The sequence below is a fragment of the Apium graveolens genome, chromosome 7, assembly GCF_009905375.1.
Source record: "Apium graveolens cultivar Ventura chromosome 7, ASM990537v1, whole genome shotgun sequence".
Taxonomy (NCBI): Eukaryota; Viridiplantae; Streptophyta; class Magnoliopsida; order Apiales; family Apiaceae; genus Apium; species Apium graveolens.
Genome location: NC_133653.1, coordinates 51,775,588 through 51,802,553, shown reverse-complemented (window position 1 = coordinate 51,802,553; position 26,966 = coordinate 51,775,588). Strand labels below are relative to the sequence as shown.

Here is a 26,966-nt window from a genome sequence, read left to right as displayed (position 1 = left end):
GCACTTTAGCTAGCCCATAGTTTGTCAGTGCGAATATTGTTGTTGGATTTTTCTTTGTAATGTATGTGATGACACCAATGAGTTACTGGTGGGTTAATGTTTATCATGCTAAGAACTTCCCAATTTATTCTCAAGATCTTTTTTAATTAGTTTGCATCTAAGCCTCAAAATGTGGCATGTTCTGATTTGGATAAAACTCAAAATAAAGGTAAGAAGCATCAGATTACCAATTCCCAAACTAATGTAGCAAGAGTACAAAGACATATTCCATCAGCATCCACAATGTTGGTTATGGGAGCTGTACTAGGCATCCTTCAAACTATCTGTCTCATTTCTTTAGCTAGACCATTACTTGGAATTATGGGAGTAAGATTTGTAAGTACATGTCATCTTTTCATGCACTTGAGTTAATTATTTTTAATCACTCCAAAAATCATACTTGATTATACATCTGATATTTCTTTTATACAGGATTCTTCTTGCTAGAGCCTGCAAAAAGGTATTTGAAACTAAGATCACTGGGTGCTCTAGCAGTTCTTCTCCCTTTATCGATGCAAGGAGTTTTTCGAGGATTTAAGAATACTACAACTACCCTATATGCCACAGGTATTATTACACTACTTGTACTTGAGCAAGGTTAACATCTATGCACATAACCTACTAAGCCCACACTTAATGTTTGAAATAGTTGTTGAAGATCTAGTAAATGTTGTTTTGGACCCATTCTTATATTTGTTTGCCATATGGGAGTTAGTGGTGCAACAATTGCTCATGTGCTTTCTCGGTAAGTTTAGTAAAAGGGAACTGAATTGAAATTTTTTTTTTGCTATTCGCTTCTATAAATTATTTATCTTTTATCGAACTTCTGATGCTGTAAAAAAGCTGCCTTACATGTAACAATTCATTTTAGGTATCTAAACTTGGCGATCCTCTTCTGGAAATTGATGAAACAAGTTTACCTCATACCTCCAAGCCTCAAAAGTTTGCAATTCAGACAATTTCTGAAAAATGGTAGTCTATTGCCTACCTGTCTGTCAATGTGTTTCACTGATATAACAGTAACATTAAATTGAAGTTTCTAGTTTTCCGTGTAAGTTAATGTTCGTACTAATAAATCACAGGATTTTATTTGCTGGGAAGGGTGATTGCAACAACATCTTATGTCACTTTGGTCGCATCGTTGGCTGCAATGTTGGGTACAACTCTTATGGCAGCTTTTCAGATTTGCTTACAAGTTTGGATGGCATCCTCTCATCTTTCTGATGGTTTTGCTATTGCAGGACACGTAATCAACATCTTTCCCAAGTTCTTATAAATTCATATTCTCTGGTAAAAGCACTAAACTATATAATAAAAAGTAATAGAAAGTCACATTAAGTAATTTATTGCTATAGGCTATCATTGCTTGTGCTTTTGCTGAGAAGGATTATCAAAAGGCAACTTTGCTGCATCTCGAGTACTACATTTTGCTACTATGAGAAAAAGAGGATTATTAATATTCTGGCTAATTGATGAAAAGCTTAATTGTCTTAAAACTTTTATATGGCAGATGGCATTTGTACTTGGCTTGGGGCTGTCTCTTGTCGTAGGACTTGGGTTGCAGTTTGGATCTGTGGTTTTTTTGTTTTTAATAAGTTTTTGGCACTGTGAGGATTCCTCAACTCATGTTTCTTTTCTCCCTAATAAAGATTTGTTACGTGATACTTTTTTTTATGGTTTAGGCTTCTGTATTTTCAGTTTAGTTATTTTATATTTTTCTGTGCTAACAACTTAAATATCAAGTTCCTACTCTTTTCAAACACTTTCACAGCTTGACCTTCGGCGCAAAGAGCAAGGTTCCAAAGATAATGACAAATAGTGATTCATCAAACATAACTTTTATCTTCACTAGTAAGTTTTTATTCTTTTTAAGTTAGGTTTTATGTACTTTGGAAGTTAGAATTGGGTGTATGTACCCGGTTTAGTTTGGTTTAGTAAATTTTAAAACTTTATGTTGGGTTGACTGTTGGAAGCCTTGTCTGGCAAAAATCATGTAAAACTAGAACAATTATGTCCGATATTTTATTTATGAAGTGTTGCATTTGACTACATATGGTGTTACATATTATGAAAAATGATGTTACAAATGACAATAATGGTGTTACAATTGACTACAATTGGTGTTGCATATTAAAAAAAGTGTTGCATTACATATTATGGGGCCCACTACTGACATGGTGGGGCCCACAGTCGATGTGGCAAAAATGAGACCCACTGCTGACGTGACAAGTGGGACCCCTGCTGATGTGGCAAGGTAGGCATGGTTGTTAAGTCGACAAGTCGAGCATGAGTGCCGTGGAATTGACTAGTCGACAAGTCGCCCGACTAGTCATAAAAGTCATAAATAGTCAACAATATCCTATTTAGAGTAATTATAATATATAATATAAGTAAACAAACTTCAAAATAATAGTTCAAGTAAAAACTAATAGATAATAAGTTCAAATACCCAAATTCAAACATCATTAATCAAATAAAAAGTCTAATCAACTAAACAAACACAATCATGCATCATAATCATCCATCTCAGAATCATCTTCGTCTCCTCCTTGGGTATTCTCCTCGGGTGGAACACCATAATCATCTTCCACTTCCTCATCATCAAAAGGAATATTATCTTCATCTTCATCTTCTTCATCATCGTTGTTTTCTTCAATTTGTTGCTGCTGTGTATTCTTCCTACTTCTCTTCTTCTTACTTTCCATAAAATCACTCATTTCTTTGGCAATCTCTTTGGTTGTTTTAAGACATTTAACTATATCCGGGTAGCCACCAATCAAGTATTGTTTATATAGATTAATCCCCCCATGATATGACTTTTCACAAAGAATACATTTCATAACATCTTTATTGGTCTCGAGAAAAGGATAATATGCATACTTCCATCCCGGATCATTTGATCTTGATTTTCTTTTCGGGTCTTTAGCCAACTCTCTCCGGCTATTTTCAGTTTCTATCTCCATCAGTTTATTTTCTGCAGAAAATAATTTATTGAACTTAGTGGCAGTTGCAGGTACATATGCAAATGGAAAATGGAGGTCTGTAAAATGGAACAGGGAGCAACAGTGAACAACAGTGAGCAAATGGACCTTTGGAGGGCAGTGAATTTATGTGTATTGAATAATGATACTGTAATTTGATGTTCACTATAATACATAATTGTTTATAAAATTAAAATACATAATTTCATTCCAAAAATTTGATATACTATTATAATTAATAAAAATAAAAGTAGTATAAAAACTGAAAATTTTAAAGTGATGCAGAAAAATATTACTTAATATTTGAAAGTAAAATCAAATAAAAGAAATTTTAAAATTAATTCAGAAAAATATTACTTGATATTTAAAAAGTAAAATCAAATAAATGAAACCAAAAAAATCATAAAAATTGAAGGTATTTTTTTCGATTTATAGTTTTTTTGAAAAAAGACAAAAAAAATAGGTGAAAAATCAATAAAAAAATCAGTTTTAAAAAAACTGACAGTATTTATATTAATAAAACTTGTTTGTTTTGGAAACATAAAACGGCGACTAAGGTTGTGTAGATACATGTATATACACAACGAGTCAACGAAGGAGAAGAAGAAAGAGATGGAAGAAGAAAGGATATGAACACTAGTACAGAAAGGTCCTTCTGCGTCTCACTTTTTGCGTCGGTTGAATATACAACCGATGCTTAAACACACTTGAAGCATCGGTTGTAACTTTAACCGATGCCTTAAGGCATTTGTGCATGATCTGTTGCGTCGGTCATTGATATAACTGATGCTTTTGACAATCTGTAGCATCGGGCTTTAAAACACCGACGCCTAAAATCCTTTATAGCATCGGTCTTTATAATGCCGATGTTGTAACTTATACGTACAGCGTTGGTTTATAGCATCGGCTTGTAAATGTCGATGCTACAGATTTGGTTTAGAGCGTCGACGTGTAACTGCCGACGCTGCAGATTTGCTTTAAAGCGTCGTCTTCTGAATGCCGACGCTATAGGTTGTTATTTTTTTAAAATAATTTTAATAAAATATGAAATTTAAGTATAGTTATAAAATATGAAATAAAATTAATAAAATTATGGATGGGATATTATTACTATCATTGTAAAATAGTAGAAAATTAAATATCTATGATATTTACTAAACTCTAAATTAATAAAATAATTTTATAGTTACAAAAGAATTGATATTTTACAAAAAATATCTCTGTTTTTCAACCAAGTTCTCTGTAAATTTAATTTTTGCTTATGATTGAGAGTGCATGGTAAGAAGCCCCATAACTATCTGTAACTATGCAAACCAGCCCCAGGTGAGTCACTACGTACACTCAAAAGCACTAAGACGATTTGTACTGATGCTACAATGCATCAGAAGCAGGAAAAGAGCAGTAATTAGATAAGAGGCAGATTAATAAAACTCAAGCAATCTATAGGGAGTTATTATGGTAACATATCTATCTTAATCACTGATCACCAATATCTAAAGATTTATTGACTATATAGCTGGAATGATATTGAGATTTACGGCTCATGTTACCGATCAGATGATTATATATCTTAATCACTCATCAACTATATAAGAAACTTGCACATAGTCAACAACTTACAGGTAATAAAATCTCAGTTCATAATTTTTTTGAACTATATAAGAAACATGCACATATCAGCAACTTTTGAAAACTAAAGAACATGTCAAAACAAATGTTAAAGCATCATCAATCAAGAAATCTTCACCTCCATGATCTTAGGTTTCTTCGGCTCTGGAGGTGGCAACTTATCCACCGGAACAGTCAACACATTGTCTTGATAAACAGTCTTGACCGTCTGGAAATTAGCATTCTCAGACAAAACTAACTTCATAATAAACTTGCCAATTCTCTTCTCCTGTTTAACATGTTTGCGAGACCACACCACCCCCACCGGTAGCATATTATGGTACTATTACATGGTGCACATTGGAGGACTTAATGGCCCTCGCAATTGATGCCGTAAATGCTTTAAACGGCTTGGCATTGGGGCAAGGCGAACCTGCAGTTGGTTTGGGCATGTTCATGCAATGGCTCAACACAGATATTGTTCGTAAGTTTTTCATCGGGCAAAGCTTCACTGGATTCGAGGCAACAAAATCAGTTCCAAGCGAAAACCCTGATCAGTTTTACCGTGTTTGAGAAAATACTGGAGTGGTCATCCCGAAAGCATGGACATCTTCGGTGCCTGCTCAGGATGTTCTTGACCTGGACTTGCTAGCACGTCTCCTACAGAACCCAGGAGACGTCGACAAGCTGATAAAAATATGTAATTCGACAGCTAAAGGGAGGTCATGTGCCAGTGCCATCGCAACCATTCCTGAATCGTTACTTACCTTTCCAAGGGAAAATACAGCTCCTAGACATAATTCACATTGTATTACTGGTGAATCCTTTGCCCCTCCAATAACCGTTTCTTCAATGGTCACATCAAGCAGCAATAAGAGTCTAATTAACAATGACATACCATCACCAGAAGTAACAATGGCCCCAATGTCACCTCTGTATTCCTCACCAAGTACCAACTGGGAATCGGATATGGAGTTTGAGAGTCCAATCAGTGACAATGGAACTGTCGCTGGTATGAGAATGGAACCTCCAATATCACCAGTGGCTACATTTTCTTTGCCACAAACTGCAAGCCTACAGCCACCACCAAATGGGCTGCCATCCCTTCTGCATAGGAATTCAGCTCTACTCCAGATGCACCCGTACCCTGTCTCAAGACAAACTGCTCTGATACCTATGCCGGGGACACAACTCGTAACAGCAATGGGTCTGAATCCTTTAGTTAATGATTTGGTTACATTGCTAATGGTCAACCTGCAGTAGGCTGCTGCTAATATGATAGTCGCCTTTAGTCACTCAACCCCTCCCATGAACTGCTCTTCGTTGTGTGCAAACACTCAAATAGTTGGGAAAAACTCACAGTCAAACTCATGCTCATGTTATTCGACCATGCCAACATCATATATCAAGTCCAGGGGGTGAGGATCCCATCTGTGTTTGTATGTTCTTGCCTTCCTAATACTTTCTGCACATATATTGAATCTGCACTTTTCACATGTGTACCTAGATGTACGATAACACCAATCGCATGCATTACAATTAGCCTGATGTGAATCACTTTCGAAAATGTGATTGAGTTGGTGAGGGTGAGCTTCGTGTTTGATATTTTTGGGTAGGGTCACACATCCAATATGAAGAAGCAACGTAAAGCCATCGCTATAAGATATACCACTCCACAAAACTTCACATCCATCACACTGTTAAAGCTTGACTGGGTCACTACGCTTATATGCCAATAACATTTTACCTGGCCAAAGTTGATCCTCGATCACTCTAGGCAACTTCGCACAGACTTTTGTGAATCCAAAACTGACATTTGGTGCATCTATAAGACGAGTCTAATGTATTATCATTTACTTTGCAAGCATAACATTTGAATGAGTATGGATGCTCGATTAAGGCTAATGGGTGTTTATGACCTGGATGCTCAAATAAAGGGTCCTCTTTTGACTGGTGAAATAAGAACACAACACATTTGAAGTAAAACTCATAATTGTATTCTTTGGAACACTATCAAGTTTCTTGACAGCAACCATTAGATACTCTAACTTTTTAGAAACTGTATTCTTCCCACAAATTCCATTAATCACTTCATCAACTGTAAAATTCTCTGGTCTAAACCCTTTCCTACACATTCCCTTGTACAATAGCAAAGCCGAATCAACATCCCCAATCTTACAATATCGACTAACTAGATGCTCATACGTAACACAACTACCATCGACCCCATATAACTCCATCTTTCCAAAAAACTCCTCAGCCCTCTTAACCTCGCCAACCTTACAAAACCCCCCAATTATCGTATTATAAGCAACCAAATCACGCTCCAAACCCTTCATCCCCATTCCTTCCCACACCCTCAAAGCATCCCCCATCCTCTCAACCTCACAATACACCGCCATCAAAACACTATAATTATACGAATTCCCCGCACACCCCCTGTCACCATAGAGAAGTTTTTGGTGATGGATGAGATGGATGGCATAGTTGGTGAAGTTTGAACCTTTATTGTGTTTTGCAGTGGAGTGCATAGAGAAAGGAGTTTCGAACTTTATTCTTAGAACTTAATAGGAAAATGAGAACTCGGCTCGTAAAATATTTATATCAGACTTGATAATAATTTTGATTAAAGCAATATTTTTTAAAATATTATTTTGATTTTTAAAATTATATGTTTCAATTTTAATAAATTTGATCCAATTGAACTCGAGCCAAATCGATCATATTTAATTTTTGTTGACATTTATTGAAAGTGATACGAGTTTTCGAATTGAACTTGAGCCTAACAAACTTTTTATGAGCCGAATTTTAAGCGTAAAAGTAAAAGATCGATCAAATCAGAGCTTGGTCCCGAACTTTTAAATCGAATTTGAGCTATTGAAGTGATGTAATATTTTGAATATATCACTTGCATAGCACCTACAAAACATTGTCCAATTAATTGTACTTAGATGACACCTTTAATTAGGGGTGTACACGGATCTGGTTGGGCGGGTTGGGAGAATTTAGCAACCCAACCCAATTAGTTCGGGTTTTCAAAATTTCAAGCCAACCCAAACCGTTTAAATTTATAACCCAAACCAATTTGTATACTTCGGTTATAGTTCGGTTTGGATCGGTTTGATCAGTTTATTAAATATATGGATCTATATAATTGGCCTAAACATAGTTTTGGATTAACTTATTAGCATGTACATATATATTTTAATTGGGTTGGGTTGGGTTGGATTGGTTTAAAATTATCGAAAACCATATACAACCCAATTAAATTGGGTTGACATATTTTCAACCCAACTATATATCGGGTTGAAGAAAATCGGTTTGGTTCGGCCGAAATAAGGTCGGTTCGGTTTGGATTGGTCGGGTTGGCCAAACCGTGTACACCCCTACCTTTAATTGTACTTAGATGACACCTACTTGTATTGAGTTTCAAAATGTGTTATTTAAGTGTCAATAAAATGCTATGCAAGTGTAAATTTGTAGTAGTAATAATACATGTCTTTTTTGAAAAAATCTTTCATATTAATTTTTTTAACATGAATCAAAATTTTCATCTTTAAAGCTATATTAATTATATTATATATTGATTTAAAAATAAATACAAAATTACTACTAAGCGAATACAATATACAAAAAAAATGTTGATATTTATCGAATAAGCAAAATAAATGACAATAATGACCATTAATCATATAATTGTATAGAATAGATATGTACAAGTATTATCTGATAATTATGCTCCAAGGGAGTACTTTTTTTAAAATAATTTGAAAAACAAAAATTTAAAATAACTAACTAATTATTACATAGAAACTAATAAATAATATTTATAAAAGAATTGTCGTATCCATCTATACTATTATATTAAAAACAAAACAATAAAAATTTGGTTAGTAGTCATTTTGATAATATTTATTATATTTAAAATAAAATACATATGTGCATATTATATTTGAAGTAGAAAATAATTTAAAATAGAACACATATATGCATATTATATTTGAAATAGAAAATAATTTTTATTTGAAATAGAAAACAAGTTAAAATAGAACACATATATGTATATTATATTTTAAATAGAAAACAATTTTTATTTGAAATAGAAAACAATTTAACACTTTTTATATACAATTTAAATTAGAACAGAAAGAATACCACCGGAGACTCAAAAACAGAACTCCCACGGAGCCAGTGCCGAACACTATTCAGCGGCGGCGACAGAGACGGTCAGTCAACAAAATCAAACTCCTTTCAGGTAAATTTACATCACAGAGTTGTATGTATCTACATATACAAGAAATTTAAACCACAGTGGTGTATGTATCTACATATACAAGTTGATTGCAAACTGTTTGATAAAGGACTCATAAGAAAAATAATTCTGAATTTAAGATTTAAAGAAGTATATTGGTATGTGTCTTGGTCTATATTATTGGTATGTTAGTTGTATATTATTGGCATGAGCTGTTGGCAACATGAACATTCGAGCAATTTTTTCCTTTCCTACAATTAAGGATAAAAGATCACAATATATATCTGAAATAGTATTGAACCCATAATCTTGACAATGTATCTGAAATAACAAAGAATCTACCTCTTTTCTATATGTGTGTATACATGTATATATGTACACAAACAAAATGCAGTAAGCTTTATATCCATGTAACATACCCAAGGAACTCTGAAAGTCCACCAATGCCCGCAAACTTGAATGGCTGTGGACTTTCGCTTTCAAGATCCTGCTTAAGATGAGATATGATTGATTTGGTATATTAATTTTACACGAAAAAGAAAGAGAATCAGGGAAGGCGACAGGATTTAGACAATCAGGAATGTTTCTTTTGTCAGGTACCTCTTCTTCAGCAGCCTCTAGTCCCCCCTGAACCTAGAAAAGGTTTCTATAACCAGCCTCTAGTCAATTGCTGTATATTGATGTATTTTTATTAACACCCACGAGTCAGAGTTATGTGAGTTGTTTGCTTGTAGTGACTTACAGTTCTTGTTAAAACTTTTCAACATGCTGTAACATGAACAACATAATCAATTTGTATGCAGGAAATCTTTTAGAATTAAAAATAACTCTGACCGAACAATCTGAAATTCATCATCAGATTCTGCAGACTCGGGCTCAGAATCAGCTGCATTGACCGAACAAACTTCATAAATAGATATTATGATAGGAATTAGTGTCCCAAGATTCTCAACTTACCATGATGTTTAAAGTAACAAATTACTTTTTTTTAATAAAAGAACATATCGAATCCCGTACATAGTAAAAATCCCTAAATAATTTTATGATATGAAAAAAAAAATTAGAGAAACTGGAAAAATATTAAAAAGTACTAACAAACAAGGTCTGCAGATTTCATAGTAAAATATAGTATAAAGTCAAAACATAAAAAAAGAACCAGGAAGATACTGAAGAATTTAGCCACTTGCAAAGCACGTCATTTTAAAATAATGAATCAAATTACTTTCACTCTCTGTATCACTTTCTTCTTGATATTTGACAGCTTTCCTAGCTCTTCCTTTGAATGAAATATCAGCTTTCCTAAATTTTGTCTAACAAAAATGATATTAAAAATGTTGCCTGTCTTATGTATATTGTTTAGAAATCTAAAATGGATCACCATACATGGATGTACAAAATACCACGTATATCACAGGAGTATGTTGATGGAGTTGACAAGTTCATTGAATGTGCGGAGGTAAATGTAAAGAAAAAAAAATGGAATTAGGAAAAGAAGACATGATCACCTGTCCATGTCGTGATTGTTTTAATTTAAAAAAGTATCCTAGTGCTATGACAGTGCGTGATCATCTATTTCATCGTGGTTTCATGAATGATTATACTGAGTGGATTTGGCATGGTGAAGGAATACATTCTGAAAATACAAATAAACCTGATGAAGATTATGGAAGTAATAGAGATAGTATTCCTATCAATAAAGAAGATGACGAGGAAAATGATATGGTTGATGAGATGATCCACGATGTTGAAGATCTTCTAATGCACGAACCGAAAGTTCTTGAGAACTTGGTAGGTGATTCCAAAAAACTTCTCTATCCAGGGTGCACTGATCGGTTTACTAGGTTATCAACGACCTTGAAGTTGTGTAAGCTCAAAGTAAAAAACGGGTGGAGTGATAAGAGTTTCACGGAAATGCTAAAACTTCTATCAGACATGCTTCCTCCAAATAATGAGCTTCCCACTTCTACCTATGAGGCAAAGAAGATACTGTGTCCGATGGGTATGAATGTAAAAAAGATTCATGCATGTCCTAATGATTGTGTACTATTTTGAAATGAGCATGAACATCTGCACACATGTCCAAAGTGCGGAGCCTCTAGGTACAAGCGGGAGGGAAGTAATTCTTCTACTAGTCACAAGAAGAGGCCCCCCGTGAAGGTTTTACGGTATTTTCCCATAGTGGAACGATTTAAACGCATGTTTGCAAATATCAATGATGCAAAGCTTATGAGGTGGCACATGGAAGGAAGAAAATCAGATGGGATGCTCCGACACCCTGCTGACTCTCCACAGTGGAGAACTATTGATGGAAAGTTCCCGGAATTTGGTCAAGAAGCCAGAAATCTTCGACTTGGACTTTGTGCAGATGGCATGAACCCATATCGCACTCTAAGCTCTCAACATAGCACTTGGCCAGTTCTTCTAACAATTTATAACTTGCCTCCTTGGTTATGCATGAAACGCAAGTATATCATATTGACATTGCTCATCCCCGGTCCAAAAGAAGCCGGAAATAACATAGATGTATATCTTCACCCACTTATTGAAGATCTGAAGTTATTGTGGGATCAAGGCGAGAGGGTGTATGATGCATACAAGCAAGCAGATTTTACCATGCGTGCCATGATTTTTTGCACCATAAGTGATTTTCCTGGCTATGGAAACCTTTCAGGGTACACTATTAAAGGAGCTAATGCATGTCCGATTTGTGAAGATTCTACTATTGACATTCGTCTAAAAAATTGCAAAAAAAATGTATACATGGGTCATCGTACATTTCTTCCCCTTGCTCACCCTTATCGTAAGAGGAAAAGGTCTTTTGATGGGACTATCGAGACTCGAGTGGCTCGTTTGCCTCTAACCGGGAAGGAGGTGTTTGAATGAGTTAAAAATATTGATGTTGTACTTGGGAAGCTGTATAAAAAGCCAACCACCAGTAGCATTTGGAAGAAAAGATCTATATTCTGGGATCTTCCTTATTGGGAGCACTTGCAAGTTAGACACTGTCTTGATTTTATGCATATCGAAAAAAATGTTTGTGAAAGCATTATCGGAACACTTTTGAATATACCTGGTAAGATAAAGGATGGGAAGAAAGCCAGATTAGACCTGCAAGAGATCGGTGTACGAACAGAGTTAGCACCACAACAATCTGGTAAACGTGCATATCTACCTTCGGCGTGTTATACTTTGTCAAGGAAAGAGAAAATTAGCTTCTGTGAGTGTTTATCTGGTGTGAAAGTTCCATCTGGATATTCCTCAAAGCCTAAAAATGTTGTCTCAATGAAAGATTTGAAGCTGGTTGGTATGAAGTCACATGATTGTCATGTGTTCATGCAACATCTACTACCGATTGCAATTCAAGGCATATTACCAAAACATGTTAGAGTGGTTATCACGAAATTGTGTTACTTTTTTAATGCTATAAATAGTAAGGTCATTGATCCCATGACATTGGATAAGTTGCAAGCTGATATTATTGTCACACTTTGTGAATTTGAAATGTATTTCCTACACTCATTCTTTGACATTATGGTCCATTTAGTTATGTATCTTGTGAGAGAGATTAAAATTTGTGATCCTTTATATTTGCATCAAATGTATCCTTTTGAGAGATTCTTGTGTATCTTAAAAGCATATGTGAGAAATCGATATCTACCTGAAGCCAGCATGGTTGAAGGATATTCGGTTGAAGAGACCATTGAATTTTGCACAGACTATTTAGCATCTACCGATTCAGTTGGAATTCCAAGATCTTGTCACGATGGAAGACTTCAAGGACAAGGGACATTGGGCCACAATATGATATCTCCCAGTGACGAAATGCTTGATAAAGCCCATCTCTTTGTATTGCAACACATGACAGAAGTTAATCCTTACTTACAAGAGCACATAGTCGACATTCGACAAATGCATCCTTCTAAGAGTGGAAAATGGGTTACAAGTGAACACAACCGATCATTTGGCAAATGGTTTAAAAATTGAGTGATGTCTCAATATTCAGAAAATCATTCCAGCGTTTCCAATACACTAAAATGGTTAGCATATGGCCTTGACATACCCGTGAGATCTTACCAAGCATTTGATGTTAATGGGTATACTTTCTACACAAAATGTCAAGATGACAAGAGCACTGTGCAGAATAGCGGGGTATCTGTAGAAGCTTCATCTACAAAATTTGAAAGAGGAAATTCTATCACATCGTGAGATATAAAGAAGTCATACTACGGGGTGATCGAAGAAATTTGGGAGCTTGACTACAAAGATTTCAAAGCTGCTCTCTTTAGGTGTAAATGGTTCGATATTCGTCGTGGTGTTCGGGTGGATGGGTCGGGCTTCACTTTGGTAGACTTTGATCGATTTGGTCATGAAGATGATCTGTTCATATTTGCTACACAAGTTAAGCAGGTTTTCTATGTAAGAGATCCCGCTGATCATAGGTGGTCAATTGTTCTTCAAAGTAAGCGGCGTATTGTTGGTATTGATAATGTAGAAGACGAGGAAGAATATAATCAATTTGATGAGAATCCCCTTTTCTCAGTTGGAATACAAACCACACTTAGGGAAGACAATGCAGATACAAATTATGCACGTAACGATCAAGATGAAGGTCAATGGATTGATGGTCAATTATGAGTTGAAATAACTTTGTGTAAAGAAGGTGATGTTTATCTATAGATAGTGACTTTTGTCTTTCGGGTTGGACTCTGTTGGAATCTATAATTCCATTCCTTTGTTTTAGTAAATTTTATCCCATCTCCCTTGCGTTCTTTTTAGATCAACTAAAAAATAGATTCTGAAAAGTTAAGGTTTCATTTTTAATGGTCTGGTCTTCCTTATGAATATTTCTGTCTTTTAAATATAAACCAAAACTTGTTGTTTTTATCTGTATCAGGTGTAGCTTCGTGGTTCTTTTATGCTGGTTTAGGTATACATTATAACAGATTCTTTTCTCCTTTATTATGTTTTAGGTGTTTTACATGGATCAAGACCAAGATAATAACGAGCAGAATTCTGAAGGAGTATCCAAGAAAAGGACCAGAGGTCCGACGTTGTGCACAAAACTTAAAAGAAGGATGGTAAATCAGAACTTGGAGTGTAGAATTTCTTTCGACGAATATGGTGACCCAATCGGGGACATGCTTAAAGATTTCAGGAGTTATATAGGATCAGTGGCCAGAGTACAAGTCGATATTAATATCGAGAGTTGGGATCAAGTTGATCAAGGACTGAAAGATGCCATTTAGGATGATATTAAGGTACAAACATTAATATTTAACTAAAAGTACTGTAAATAGCAGGTGTGACCTTCTGATATTGCACATGTATAATATATCTGCTGGTTTTTTTGTTGAATGTCTTGAAAAAGATTGAACAACTTCCTATTAAAAAATAAGTGAGAAATAATTGATATAAAGGGAAGGGTGGGGTTGGGTGGGGTTGGGTGGGGGGTCTGAAGACTGACGCCTGAGGATATTATAACAGAGACTGAGGAGCTTATCTCTTTGCTTTAAACTTTTTTTCGCATGCTTGTGTTTAGTGTACAATAAGCTTATAATCAAGCTTCTTCACTTCTTATTTAATGAGACTTGCTCTTCTTCTTACCTGATTGATTTTTATTGATCTTTCTGTTTGATGCTTTCTAATGTCGTTCTGTAACCTGAGTATAGCCTGCCATTCTGTTGCGTTTTCTCAGCATTCATCGTCTTCCCATGTTTATTCTTTGTCGGAAACACATTACGTTCTTGGTTTGGAAGTTGAAACCCTGCCTAATTATTGTTTGATTTTTTGTTTGTTTATTTTTTTGAAATTGGTTACTAGGTAGTACTTTTTCCAGTGAATATAATATATGCTCTGTTTTCGCCTTTATGGTAAAACCTGTAGACTGTGCTTGTAGACTGTTTTCCAGTGAATATAATATTGTTTTAGAATATTTTTCCTTGTGAAACCTGTAGACTGTGCCTAATAGTAAAATTGTTGAAATGAAGTCATAAGAAACAAGATTTTATTAGTTGGTAGATGTTTTGAGTTTTGATATATAACATATTCACGAATAGTACATGCACAAGGAGCTTTTTTGTATAGTTACTTTCTGCATTTTTTCTAATCTTTTACCAATATACATGTATAGTGACTAATTGTGGATGTTTGTCGCTAAAAACAAATCAATATACATTTCTATATGCTAAATGTGCAAGTATGGAATCTGCCAGTAAAGCATTTCTAAGGATAATTGAGCCAAATGATGTTTCCTAGCATGCTTTGATCTCAGGTTATTGTAGAATTGGTGAGTTTGGGGAATGTATTAGAACTTTTACATCTCTAAGAAGGAATAATGCCGTTCTTTTGAATTCATTCATGTATACCAGCATACAGCAATGTTGCTCTGCTGTTGCAGATTTCAGTTTAGGCACCCAAGCACATGTGGATGCAATAAAAAGGGGTTTAATTTCATATTTACATGGAGAAAATATTATGGTAACTATGTATGCAAAGTGTGGTAGGTTAGATTACGCTTATCATGTCTTTGAATCAATAGATGAGCCTGATGTTGTGGTCTGGACTGTTATAATTGCTGGTTGTGCATACCATGGTCATGCTTCCGAAGCTCTTAGATTTTTTAGAAGAATGCAAGCTTGTGGGGTTGGGCCAAATGTTGTTATATTTATAGCAGTTTTGACTGCTTGTAGTTATTCAGGTTTAGTCAGAGAAGTTGAGCAGTATCTAAAAGCTATGAGCAGCGCATATGCCGTAGAGCCCACTGTTGATCACTATGATTGTATGATTGACATTTATGCTCGTGCAGGTCTACTAGACAAGGCATATGAACTGATAAATTCTATACCATTTCAGCCTGATGCAATGAGTTGGAAAAGTTTATTGGGTGGGTGCTCTGTTCACCGCAATTTTGAGCTTGGAAAAATTACAGCGGAGGAGCTTCTTCGACTGGACCCACAAGACATCACTGCTTATTTCCTCATGTTTAACTTATATATTTCATCTGGAAAATGGAATGAAGCAGCAGATGTTAGGAGGAGGATGGCTGAGAGGGACCTACGGAAGGAGGTTGGTTGTAGTTGGATTACCATCAAGGGACAAGTACACCGCTTCATCGTGGGTGATAAATACCATCCTCAAACAGAAGCGATATACTCGAAATTAAATGAACTGAAGTTTCCAACAAAAAATGAACATGTAATACTAAGTGAGGACGATGTAGGCAACGATTTGTTGGAGCGGAAAAAGCAACTTCTTGACCACAGCGAGAGACTTGCAATAGCTTATGGCCTTATCTCAGTTCCAAGTGACACAGCTATTATGATTTTTAAGAATCTAAGGGCTTGTACAGATTGCCATGAATTTGCAAAGCATGTATCAGGCATCACATGATTTTGATTAATCTCTGGTATATTAGGGCAAATGTATACTCTGCTTGATTGCTTCCCGTAGGAAATGTTTGTTTGCAAGTTCAGTGAAGTTTCGGCATGTTAGTTGATCAGGCTACTTAAAATATCAGTATATTCATGTTGCTAAAAGCTTTAACTGGAACTTATAAACTACTGCACTCACCTAACAAAAAGATTAGGATAAAATAGATTTAACATATCAAATTGTGGATTATATTTTGTTATTGTATTTTGTCAGGAAATTTGTTATCAGAAATATTTTCTCTGTATATTTGAAATCCAGATTCTTTTATCTGAAATATTTTCTCTGTATCTTTATGTTCAGGGTCGTTGGAAATTGGATGATTCGTGTAAAAAGAATGTCTTAGAAAGAGCAGGGAAGCAGTGGAGGGATTTCAAGAGTAAGTTGACCAAAAATTACTTGCGCAAAGGGAATGATCCATATGAAAAATACAATTTTATCAGCGAGGAGATGTGGGAATTATTTAAAAAAAAGACGTGAAACAGAGGAGTTTAAGGTAATTAAAATGCTGGCCCTAAAATTCTCAGGTGTCTTGTTTACTTGTGGAAGTTTATGGTTCTCCCCTGTCTTATTTTCTGCCTTTACTTATCATCTAGAATTGATAATTAAAACTAATCATGCATAGATTGAACTATGTTGTAGTAAATGTTAGTGACTATAGCATGATTGATTACTAAATAATCATTAAACTAAACTGGTAATATCTAGTAGCAGGCATCCTCAAAGATTATACATATGTTGCTAGTTAACTCACAACTCTTTTTTGTGTTAAACAGGATATAAGTGAAAAAGCAAAATTAAGTCAACAACATAATGAACATGTACATTATCTTGCACCTAGTGGATACGCGGCAAGAAGGACAAAGTGGTGTGTTGATGACCCAATAACTTCTTTGACCGGTTATGAATCCACTGATCCATCAGCTTTATCGAGTGAGCTTACCGGACGTAGCTATGATTGGATTAGAGCACGTACAAAACCTCGGGAGGGCGGAGGTTATTACTTTCCAAATGACAAGACGAAGGAAGTGTTTGACAAAATGGTAAATTACTAAACTATTCTTGTGTTAAATTACATATAGTACTGAAGGCTAATGTTGCTTCACTTTTTTATGAATATTATGAACAGGGAGAGTTGCAGAGGCAGGTTTCAGATGGGTCATGGACTCCAGAAGGCCACGATGATATTTTGTCACGTGCACTTGGTCAGAAGGACCATGGAGGACGTGTTAGAGGGGTTGGTGGAGGAGCCAAAATTAAAGATATATTTGGATCAGGGAAAACTAAACATAGTGGCCTCGTCTCCGTAGATGAGCTGACCACAATTACACAAGAAATTACTAAGAAAGTTCATAAGGAGTTTGAGGAGAAGATGAATGAAATGATGAATTCAAAGCTTGAAGGTATATTTAATCAATTGAAGCAGATGGGTGTGTCAATTTCAGGTGATCAGTTTGTGAATAATTTTGCTACACCAAAAAATGAAATTATTCGAAGCAGTTGTCAGTCGGTACATGATTCGGTACATGGAGAAGATCATTTCACAAATCTCAAGGTAATAAATAAACCTTTCTATTCGGAATATCTAAACACCAAGGTTAAATGTTAATTCTTAATTTACAAAGAGGATTCTAGCGGTATGATAGTTTTTATTTGGTATTTGTGCTAATTTATGTATTCCAGACTCCAACACTTTGTTGTCTTTGGGTGATACATCTGGAGGAAAGGAGAGTTATTGCAGCAAGGGGGACTGTTTTTCCATTAAATAGTGGAGGGGTTAATATGATACATAATAGCCCGATTGTGCCTCACAATGTCAAACTATCAGTTGATGATGTTGTAGCTGAATATCAACTAACCCCACTTCCTGTGCCATGTGATGAACATGAGACGGTAGGAAATGCAGCGGGTAGCTTTGTTCAATGGCCGAAGGATCTTGTGACATTAGGGCAGGTATATGTCTTGTGAGGTGAAAGTTTATTCCAGAATTTTTTTTTTCTCATTTATTTACAGTTTTTCATGTTTGTAATTGTTTTTTACTATAGGAGCCGATATTATTGGAGAAGAAGAAGAGTGATACTAGCCTCAAGAAAAATGTGCAGGTGCCAGAAAAAGTTGAAAGCAAAGGTTCAGTGACTCCTATAAAGAAAACCCCACCATTGCTTGATAATGACATACACTCAAGTGAGCATTGTCGATCTCGACGTTTCTTGCTTAATAAGAGGCCTCCCACTAAAAAAAGTGAGGTCTTTAAGTATGAAGAAAATGGAGAGGATCCAATATACATCACGCCTGAAGATGTTGATCAATTTTTGAAAATGAGTTGGTTAAACATATCCGTTTTGGAAATATTTCTAAAGTAAGACCAAGTTTTTTCTTCCTTAATTACTTTAAAATCTATCTCAACACATGCTTTTTTGATAAGTACTTTTTGTAGGTACGTTAGCACTTTATGCAAGGATATATTTGGATTCATGTTGCCATCTAGATTAGCCATAACACATAATCATGACTATCAATGTCAACGGGAAGCAGCTGATTACATGACAAATGTTTTGGTAGAAAATAAAAAAAAAACCTTTTATCCTAGCACCATACATCCAAGAGTACGAACAAAATAAGTCTCTATCACTAATTTTATTACTAGTGTAATCCAAAATATTTATACATATGTTTGTATCATTATAGCAACCATTGGATGTTGCTCCTGTTTTGTCTCAAGGAAAGCGCTATATATGTGTTTGATCCGTTGAAACAAGAAAGGAAAATACGCTTGGCAACACCGTCCCTGACGTAAGTTAAATATGAATTTTAGTTTTGCATAATTTATTGTTCTAATTTCATAATAAATGTGAATAATGATGTATGCTTAATTCACAGGGCGTATAAATTATACGTACGAGAAGGTGGATTAATGAATAATAGAAAAGAATTTCGCTGGCATCATTCTGAGGTTCAGGTATTACTTGTTTACATGTTTGATCTTATTTTTTATTTTTTTATACATAACTTGAAAAATTATGTTGCTTTACACGTAGTGTCCTCAACAAGAAGGAGGCACGGAGTGTGGTTTTTTCGTTATGAGGTACATGCACGATATAATCATGCTTTCTCAAAAAAATTCCACCATAAATTGGAAAGTGGTAAGAAAAATAATATCCACATTGTTTTACAAATATTGATCAAATAGAGATTTTTTTTAATACCTTTTCTTTCTTATTTTGAAGGGTCTTGGTTCAAGGAACTATACCAAAAAGGAAATTAAAGAGATACGAGAGCTTTGGGCACAATTTTTTACTTTAGAATGTTTCTAACAAGGTAATTCTTTTAAATTTTTAGATCCTCCATTTGTGCTATAAGTACTTGATAAAAGCATATAACCATTTTATAATTGGATGTGTTGGTTGATTTTATTTGTTTACAATATGTGTGGAGAAGCATAAAAACATTTCTTACCTTGCTATTATAAACATTTAACTGAAATATAGAATCTTCGTGTTGGTTATAATTTTTGTGATTGTGAATTTATTATTTATTGAACATTTCAGAGAAAAATGAGAACGGATGGTCAAGCATTTAAAAGCATCTCATGTTCGTGTCAAAAAAAGGGGGACTTGAAGATATTGAAGTACTTGTTAGGGGAGACACATTATGTGTTATTTTATCAGTAAGGGAGCCATAATAGAAACAGTTGGATAGTATTTGTAATTCAATATATACTTTTCTTCCAAGATTGGTATATTTAAATTTTCTAAATTTATTGTAATATATAATTTATAAGTTGTACAATTTAATTGTTTGTTGTACTCTATTTTTGGGATGCTAGTATTAATTGTATAATGAAACAGGTTTATATAAAATATATAAAATATCAATAGAAAACAGGAAAAAAATTTATTTTTTCAGTGACAAAAGCGTCGGCATTCTAGCTAACCGACGCTATTGATGAGAAGCAATAGCGTCGATTAACAAACAAGTGAACCAGCGCAACAGGTGACAAGCAAGTACATCGGCATTTTACTGAACCGACGCAACAGGTGAGAACCAATAGCATCGGCATTTGATATACCCGACGCAATTAATCAAACCAAAAGCGTCGGCATTTCATATAACACCGACGCTATAAGTCAACCTATAGCGTCGGTTGATTAACCTATGACATGTGTCGTTTAACCGACGCAATTAATGTTTCTGTGTCGTTCATTTAACCGACGCTGTAGGTCCATACCTATAGCGTCTCCCACACTTACTTCGCCACTTGACCGACGCCTTAGTGTTGTTTTAACCGACGCTAAAAGTCCAGTCTGCACTAGTGGAAGGAGAAAGAAAGAAGAAAGAGATGAACTTATAGGAAATCAGAGATCGGGCAAGCTTTGCCGGAGTAGTGCCATCGCTGGTCGGAGATCGGAGGAGCTGTCCTTCTTTTTCTTTATCGTCGTTGTTCTTCCTTTTCTTTTTTTGTTGCTTGTGTGGTTCTAAAAATGCGTAAGTTTAACACAAATAACCTAATTTTTACTTATTTGGTTCGGGTACCGGGTTAGACTCAGGTCGAGTACCGGGTCGGATCTAGCTAAAACCTATGGATTCCAGAAACTATTAGTCGGGCTTCGACTTTTTTTCCTGTGTCGGATGGGAGACTAGTCGCCGACTAGTCGTCGACGTGACAACAGTGAAGGTAGGGACCATTGCTGATCTGGCAAAGTGACATGTGACTTGCCACGTAGGACTCTGGGGTGATGTGGCTTCATTTTTATGTAACACCAAGTGTTGTTTCCATTATATGCCTTTGGTGTTGCAAAAGCGGCATAATGCAACATTTTCTAGTGTTGCAGAAAGTGTTGCATTAGGCGTTACGACCACGTCCACATTGGAAACCCTTACCTGGTGTTGCCTATTACCTTATGCAACACCATTTAGGTCTTATGCAACTGTATCATAGGGGTTGCCTATGTGCATTTATGGCGTAGTGAGAGCTTCATTTATTCACTGAACTAGCTGATCAGTTATGGAGTCGACAAAGGGGAGGGGTAGCTCATTTGGCCTAAGCTATCCAATGTTGATAAAGACAAATTACGCAGGCTGGTACATGAATATGAAAGTTATTATACAGGCATTTGGTTTATGAGAGGCGATTGGACCCAAGGATTCGAAGCCTGTGACTGAAAACAATCTGGATAAATGGTCGCTAGTTGTCATGTACCAAGGAGTACCTGATGACATTCTGCTGTCACTTGCAAAAACCAGGACATGGAAAGGGGAATGTGAAGCAAAAAAGATTATTAGTTTGGGTGCAGTAAGGGTCACTACAAGAAAAATTGCCTTAATACAACTGCCAAAAAAATGATTGTATTTAGTTAAATACAACTGAGGACCGGTCAAAAATGTTTGAGTCATATTTAGTAAAACCGTTGTATTTAGCCGGTTTAATAGGATCGGCTAAATACAACCACGTAAATATAACCGTATCCAGTCAAATTTATATTTGAAATTCCCGCCAATAAATTGACTTGAAATTTTGAAATTTTCGTTGAAATTTCAAAAACCCGCAAAAAATGCTAAATTCGACTGCTTGTTTATCAAATTCGACCACTTTTAGTGAAAAATTAAATTCTATTGTTATCAGTAGATATTCAATTTCAACCGTTTTTGGTGGATTATTAATTTCAACTTGTTTCAGTCGAATTAACATAATAAAATCCCAAAAAAAATTCATGTTTTAAACTACCTCTAAACAAATAGCCATTTCTTTTCCTTATTGCACCAGGAATCATATAAAACCAACATATAAAAATTAACAAAAGAGATATTTGCTTCAAAATCGTTATAGCCCAGCTAGTTTGGTCATCGATGTTTAGTCATAGAAAGTTTGGTGACCATTGGTTACATGCCCCATATAATTTAACAAAAGAGCTATATATAGCTTTCCAAAAGAGGAGCAGAGCAAAATTCTAAAACCCAGAACAGTTCATAAGAAGCTAAGTAAATTTTACCATGATAATATGATAAAGCCTACTAGATTAGCGGATATTTGTGTGCATCGAGGTCTTCATCTTCATCTTCATTTCTGCCTGGTACCTCATCTCCGTTGTTGTCGCTATTGTTGACAACCCGCTCAGCCAACACAGTTTCCTACATATTTTTTATCAACTTATTAATAACTGCAATTTCACCATATTATCGATAATCATTTCCGATAATTAATGAGTACTAGTCCTGTTATACAGCTGGTTAGAATATAAAATTAATACTCTTAGCAGTTACTACTAAAACTGTAACAAGAACAAGCCTAGCACAACTACTGAAACAACATTTGCATGCCTATCGGGAAAATATGGGCTAATCCCGTCATTAATTACACTTATACCACATCCAAACAATACACAATCCTCAACCTAACTTCCACACTTGGGACTCTGCTACTTGGGACTCTGCTGTTTCTAAATTCACAGTTCATTTACTTGAAAAAATAAATAAAACATTGGCAACAAAAATCGAAAACTGTATGCAGATTAACGAATTCCCTCCAAATGAATTCATTCCGTAATTAATTTTAAAATTGTTCAGTTGTATTGCAAATAGAGCCAAATAAAAAGAGACATCATAATGATATGATGAAAGCAAAATAGCAGAAAACATAATAGATCCATATCCATATATGTATACAAAGCATTAATACCAAATATATGTAGGAATGTTTTTGTTTACTTCCACAAGCTGGTAATAATATATTCTTCTCAAAAATCTTAACACAGAACAGCCTAAACAAGCTCAAGTCATGACTGTAATAACCCCAATTTTTGGAATTTTTGAAACCCTTATGAATAGTGATTTTGCTGATTATGCTGAATAAGAAAACTTTTTATACCACACTATGTAGGGGTTCTTTTATTGATCTTCTGAGATCTTATTAGTATTCTATATGGTAAATTAGTGTATGTAAAGATTGTCAGAATCCAAATTCGAACACTTTGATTTTTCCCGGAAATCTACCAGATACAGAAAGAATTGAGTATAAGGTAACAAAATAAAAATGATTTAAATTCAAGGATTATACGAGGGGGTCATCAAATGAATATAATGTATTGAGAAAGATTAAGGAACCCTAAGTAATAAGATCCCGGGTATGATCCCTCAAACGATAAACGAAAATGAAAGTTAAGCGAACCGCATAACAGATCAGCAGTCATTAGCCAAGTAATTAGGAGCTAATCAAAGAGGTTAGTGAGGATGATGTCATCAAACCAATAAGAAGAGGACATGCATGGGAATATGACATAGGATTGATGACCTAACCATGACAAAAAGGGAAGGAAGGGTGGTTGATTTCAAGCCACACAATTTTACATGGTTAAAAGATAATTAAACAAAACAAAACAAAAGCAAAACAACCAACCAAATAAATCACAAATCACAAAAACACTTTTTCTCCACCTTTCCAAGCAAGAGCTCTCGGCCTCTTCCTTAAGAAATGGGAAGTCCAAACTCCTCCACTTGCTAATTTACAAGGTAATTATCATAGCTTCACCTAGCTAAGTTACATACTTCCTAGGAATCTTAGCTTCAAAATCCTTTCCTAGCATTTCCTATAAATCATTCAAGAAGATGGTGAATAGTAATTTCTTGAAATTAATTTGTGTGTTCTTGATTTCTTTGAAAGATCAAGCTTGTAGGAGGTTAGATTAAGGCTTCCATGGGCATTCCAAGGATCTTTCATGGATTAAAGCTTCAAGGAAGGTATAACTCTTCATGATCTTAGTCTTAAGTTTTGTTGTTTGGATTTCCTAATGTTTAGATGATGGGTTAGTGTAATGGGTTTGTAATAATGTTTAGAGCTTTATTTAGTAAGTGGTTTTGTTGATTTTGGAGTTAGGAGTGATACTTGTTGGATTTAAAGTTCTTGGCCACATTTTTGACTTGGCTTAGATGAATAAGTTGAGATATTGAGTTATGGTTGAATGATATTGTATTGTGGTTGAATGATGGTGGAATGGTGATGATTGTGGGTTGTTTGTGAATTGAATTGGAGTTGTACGAAATTGGTAATCGCGTAAACATAGCCATCGTAATGTCCGATTACCCTAGACTGTTTTTGTTCTTAACATAAGGACCCGTGAACTCACTTTTAGGCTTTGACCATTGCCATTATTAGATGGTTCATGTTACGAGCTACGTTTTGATATGTGGTTCGTTTGAATCCGATGTACGGTTTAGGAGAAACGACCGTTTTAAGTAACGGCATTTTGCGATCGAACCATTACCCCTCGCCTTACTTTGAAACCTTGGTTAAGGCCCTTAAATGACTAATTGGAGTATGAAACATTTATTTAAAGTGGATTAGGCAGTTGGTAAGGTGCTCCCAAAAGAATCGCCTTAAAACTCTTATTGGTTAATTTATTAAAAATGGTGGAGCCGAGGGTACTCGAATGACTTATGTGATTCGTTAAGCGTATAAGTTACCATAAGTGAACATTAGGGTTCAATTGGTTAAAGTCTTGTTTCTTAAGCGATCGGGGTTTAATTCCGACTTATGTTGTTGTTCATAGGTTATCGGACCCACTCTAAGCTTAAGTCTACCCCAGAACACTCAGGCAAGTTTTCTACCTGTTATACTGTTGTTGTGATGTATACATATGTATATGTATTATATTGTGATAGATGCATGATGGTTAATTAGAAAATTTTGTGATATATTGGAGCATGTGATATGGTATATATGCATGTCTATTGCATAATATCGATATATATCTGTTGATTTAAATGCTTATTAGTTGCATAATACCTATGCTAGAGATAAGCAGTAGTTACGTATACCCTTAGTATAGGGGACCAAAGGTGAACATTTTCTAAAACCGGGAGTCGATATTCCCGAGTATATATATATATGTATTTATATATATATATATTGATATAGTTTTCAAAAATATTAATCGAATAAGGTTTATTCGATAACTTTACTTTTATTAATGAATATTATTTTGAATATTCATTCGAGGACTTATGACTCCGATTATTTGTTAATTAACATTCTTTATTTTATTAAAAAATAAGGTGTCGATAATCAAAATTATTTTTTATTATTCAAATAAAGATCGTATTTTCGTATAAGTATATCTTTGGTTATTTATTATTCATTTCAAGTATGAGTTTTAAAACTTCTACTTCAATTATTTTTATAAAGATTATTGTTTATGGGAATATTATTTAAATAATAATATTCAGTTATTTTTTAATATATTGGGACTGATTTATTTTATTAAATCAGCATTACTCCAAACATTCTTAAAAATATCACTACAAAAAAAAAGTCCATAGACATCGCTTTTTGGCCGATGTCTATGTTGTTTCCCAGCAGATGTTGATGTCGGTGATGTCTATTCTAGACATCGGTGAATACCCGATGTCTATACTCGATTAGACATCGATTTTAGTTAAAAAACAGATGTCTATTTGTTGATTATTTACATAAAATGGTATAAATAAATCATTTAATAACTAAATTACACCTACTTAAACATGTTAAACATATCATGAGCTATGTTTTTTGTCACAAAAACATCGATTTTAGTGAAAAACACTGATGTCTATGTGATGATTTTTTTATAAAAAAATGCTATAACAAAATTATTTAATAACAAAATTACACCTATTAAAACATATTAAACATATATTGAGTTATGTTTTTTGTCACAAAAACATCGATAATTTTGACATAGGTGATATAAAATGACATATTAAACATCTGTTTCTTCAATGAAAGGTGATGTCTAATTTAGCGTATAGACATCAGTATTTTCTAGAATGAAGTGATGTCTATGTATCATTAAAACTTGAACATGTTAGTCTTTAACATCAGTTGTTTGTCTGAAACTGATGTATATTGTGTTTTTTGACATCAGTTTTGTTTGGTTGAAAATGATGTTTATAATGTTACTTGACATCAGTTTTATCTTAAACAAAGTAATTTTTATGTTTCATTTAGACTTGAACCTGATTTCTTTGACATCAGTTTTTTTACCTTAAAGTGATGTACATTATCTTTTTTGACATCAGCTTTTTTTAATTGAAAGTGATCTATAAGAAGTTTATAGACCAAATTGTGTAGAGTTTTAAAAAATAGTAAAACATATGATCTGAAATCTAAACTATTACATTCTCCAGAAAAGACATTCATTCTAATGAAAATTGTAAGATAGTTTTTTCACTATCCTGTTTTGAACACTCTTCAAAATATGAGACACAAATCCTCTCTACACAAGACAGCAAAGGCCCATATAAGTTCCCATTATTTAGATATCTCAACAACTGGAAAGGATAAGATGAGCAAGCCGCTTTATCCCAAGCAAGCAAGTACAATCCCCCACTTACTGGACATATGCCATGTGCACGATCAAATCAACCACACGGGTGCTGCATTAACCACCCAAAATGACATATGTAAAAGAATTTAACAGTCAACTTTGCTCATAAGAGAAACAACTGAACCGCAAATCACAATTAGATGAGAACGACTGTTTACCTGTATCCCCATTCATTGTCATACCACGAAACAAGCTTGCCAAAGTTATCATTTAGAGCGATTCCTGCTTTGGCATCAAAGATGCTTGACCTGAAAAAAATTAAATTCGACCAGAAATAACAATTATTATATAACAATTATT

General features: G+C 34.6%; 3 protein-coding genes and 2 pseudogenes across 8 annotated transcripts; all 5 read left to right on the top strand.

Annotated features, from left to right (window-relative positions):
* The first annotated feature begins 455 nt into the window (after positions 1–455).
* Positions 456–2,088, top strand: LOC141673629 (protein DETOXIFICATION 42-like; annotated as a pseudogene).
* Positions 2,089–8,769: 6,681 nt separating this feature from the next.
* Positions 8,770–19,626, top strand: LOC141670505 (uncharacterized). 6 transcript variants are annotated; one of them, XR_012554581.1, is made up of 11 exons: positions 8,770–8,883; positions 13,851–14,138; positions 16,612–16,804; positions 17,085–17,351; positions 17,438–17,863; positions 17,992–18,261; positions 18,354–18,667; positions 18,746–18,914; positions 18,997–19,101; positions 19,189–19,267; positions 19,347–19,393. XR_012554581.1 is itself a non-coding variant. In XM_074476394.1 (11 exons), the coding sequence occupies exons 4-11, from the start codon at positions 17,349–17,351 to the stop codon at positions 19,620–19,622; spliced, it is 1,389 nt and encodes a 462-aa protein (XP_074332495.1). In that variant the 5' UTR covers positions 8,770–8,883; positions 13,851–14,138; positions 16,612–16,804; positions 17,150–17,348; the 3' UTR covers positions 19,623–19,626. The 6 variants fall into 6 exon arrangements, 5 of the variants coding, with proteins under 5 accessions (XP_074332495.1, XP_074332492.1, XP_074332493.1 ...); XM_074476394.1 differs by lacking the exon at positions 18,746–18,914 and adding an exon at positions 19,536–19,626 and having other exon boundaries at positions 17,150–17,351; positions 19,347–19,451; XM_074476391.1 differs by lacking the exon at positions 18,746–18,914 and adding an exon at positions 19,536–19,626 and having other exon boundaries at positions 17,450–17,863; positions 19,347–19,451.
* LOC141673627 (uncharacterized) lies at positions 10,357–11,763 on the top strand. The gene is made up of 2 exons (XM_074480379.1): positions 10,357–10,920; positions 10,966–11,763. Exons 1-2 carry the CDS (start codon positions 10,357–10,359, stop codon positions 11,761–11,763), a joined length of 1,362 nt encoding a protein of 453 aa, XP_074336480.1.
* On the top strand, positions 11,896–13,515 carry LOC141673626 (uncharacterized). The gene is made up of 3 exons (XM_074480378.1): positions 11,896–12,823; positions 12,884–13,082; positions 13,167–13,515. Exons 1-3 carry the CDS (start codon positions 11,896–11,898, stop codon positions 13,513–13,515), a joined length of 1,476 nt encoding a protein of 491 aa, XP_074336479.1.
* Positions 14,666–16,476, top strand: LOC141670506 (pentatricopeptide repeat-containing protein At5g13270, chloroplastic-like; annotated as a pseudogene).
* Positions 19,627–26,966: the final 7,340 nt, after the last annotated feature.

Excerpts from the sequence above, each read along its gene's own strand:
- LOC141673626 (XM_074480378.1), top strand. The coding sequence starts at position 11,896 with ATGCATATCGAAAAAAATGTTTGTGAAAGCATTATCGGAACACTTTTG. Across the intron at positions 12,824-12,883 it reads GAGTGGAAAATGGGTTACAA|AAAATCATTCCAGCGTTTCC; the intron begins GTGAACACAACC and ends CTCAATATTCAG. Across the intron at positions 13,083-13,166 it reads AGAGGAAATTCTATCACATC|GTGTAAATGGTTCGATATTC; the intron begins GTGAGATATAAA and ends TGCTCTCTTTAG.
- LOC141670505 (XM_074476390.1), top strand. The coding sequence starts at position 16,721 with ATGATCCATATGAAAAATACAATTTTATCAGCGAGGAGATGTGGGAAT. Across the intron at positions 16,805-17,084 it reads GTGAAACAGAGGAGTTTAAG|GATATAAGTGAAAAAGCAAA; the intron begins GTAATTAAAATG and ends TGTGTTAAACAG. Across the intron at positions 17,352-17,437 it reads AGGAAGTGTTTGACAAAATG|GGAGAGTTGCAGAGGCAGGT; the intron begins GTAAATTACTAA and ends TATTATGAACAG.
- LOC141673627 (XM_074480379.1), top strand. The coding sequence starts at position 10,357 with ATGGAATTAGGAAAAGAAGACATGATCACCTGTCCATGTCGTGATTGT. Across the intron at positions 10,921-10,965 it reads ATGCATGTCCTAATGATTGT|TGCGGAGCCTCTAGGTACAA; the intron begins GTACTATTTTGA and ends ACATGTCCAAAG.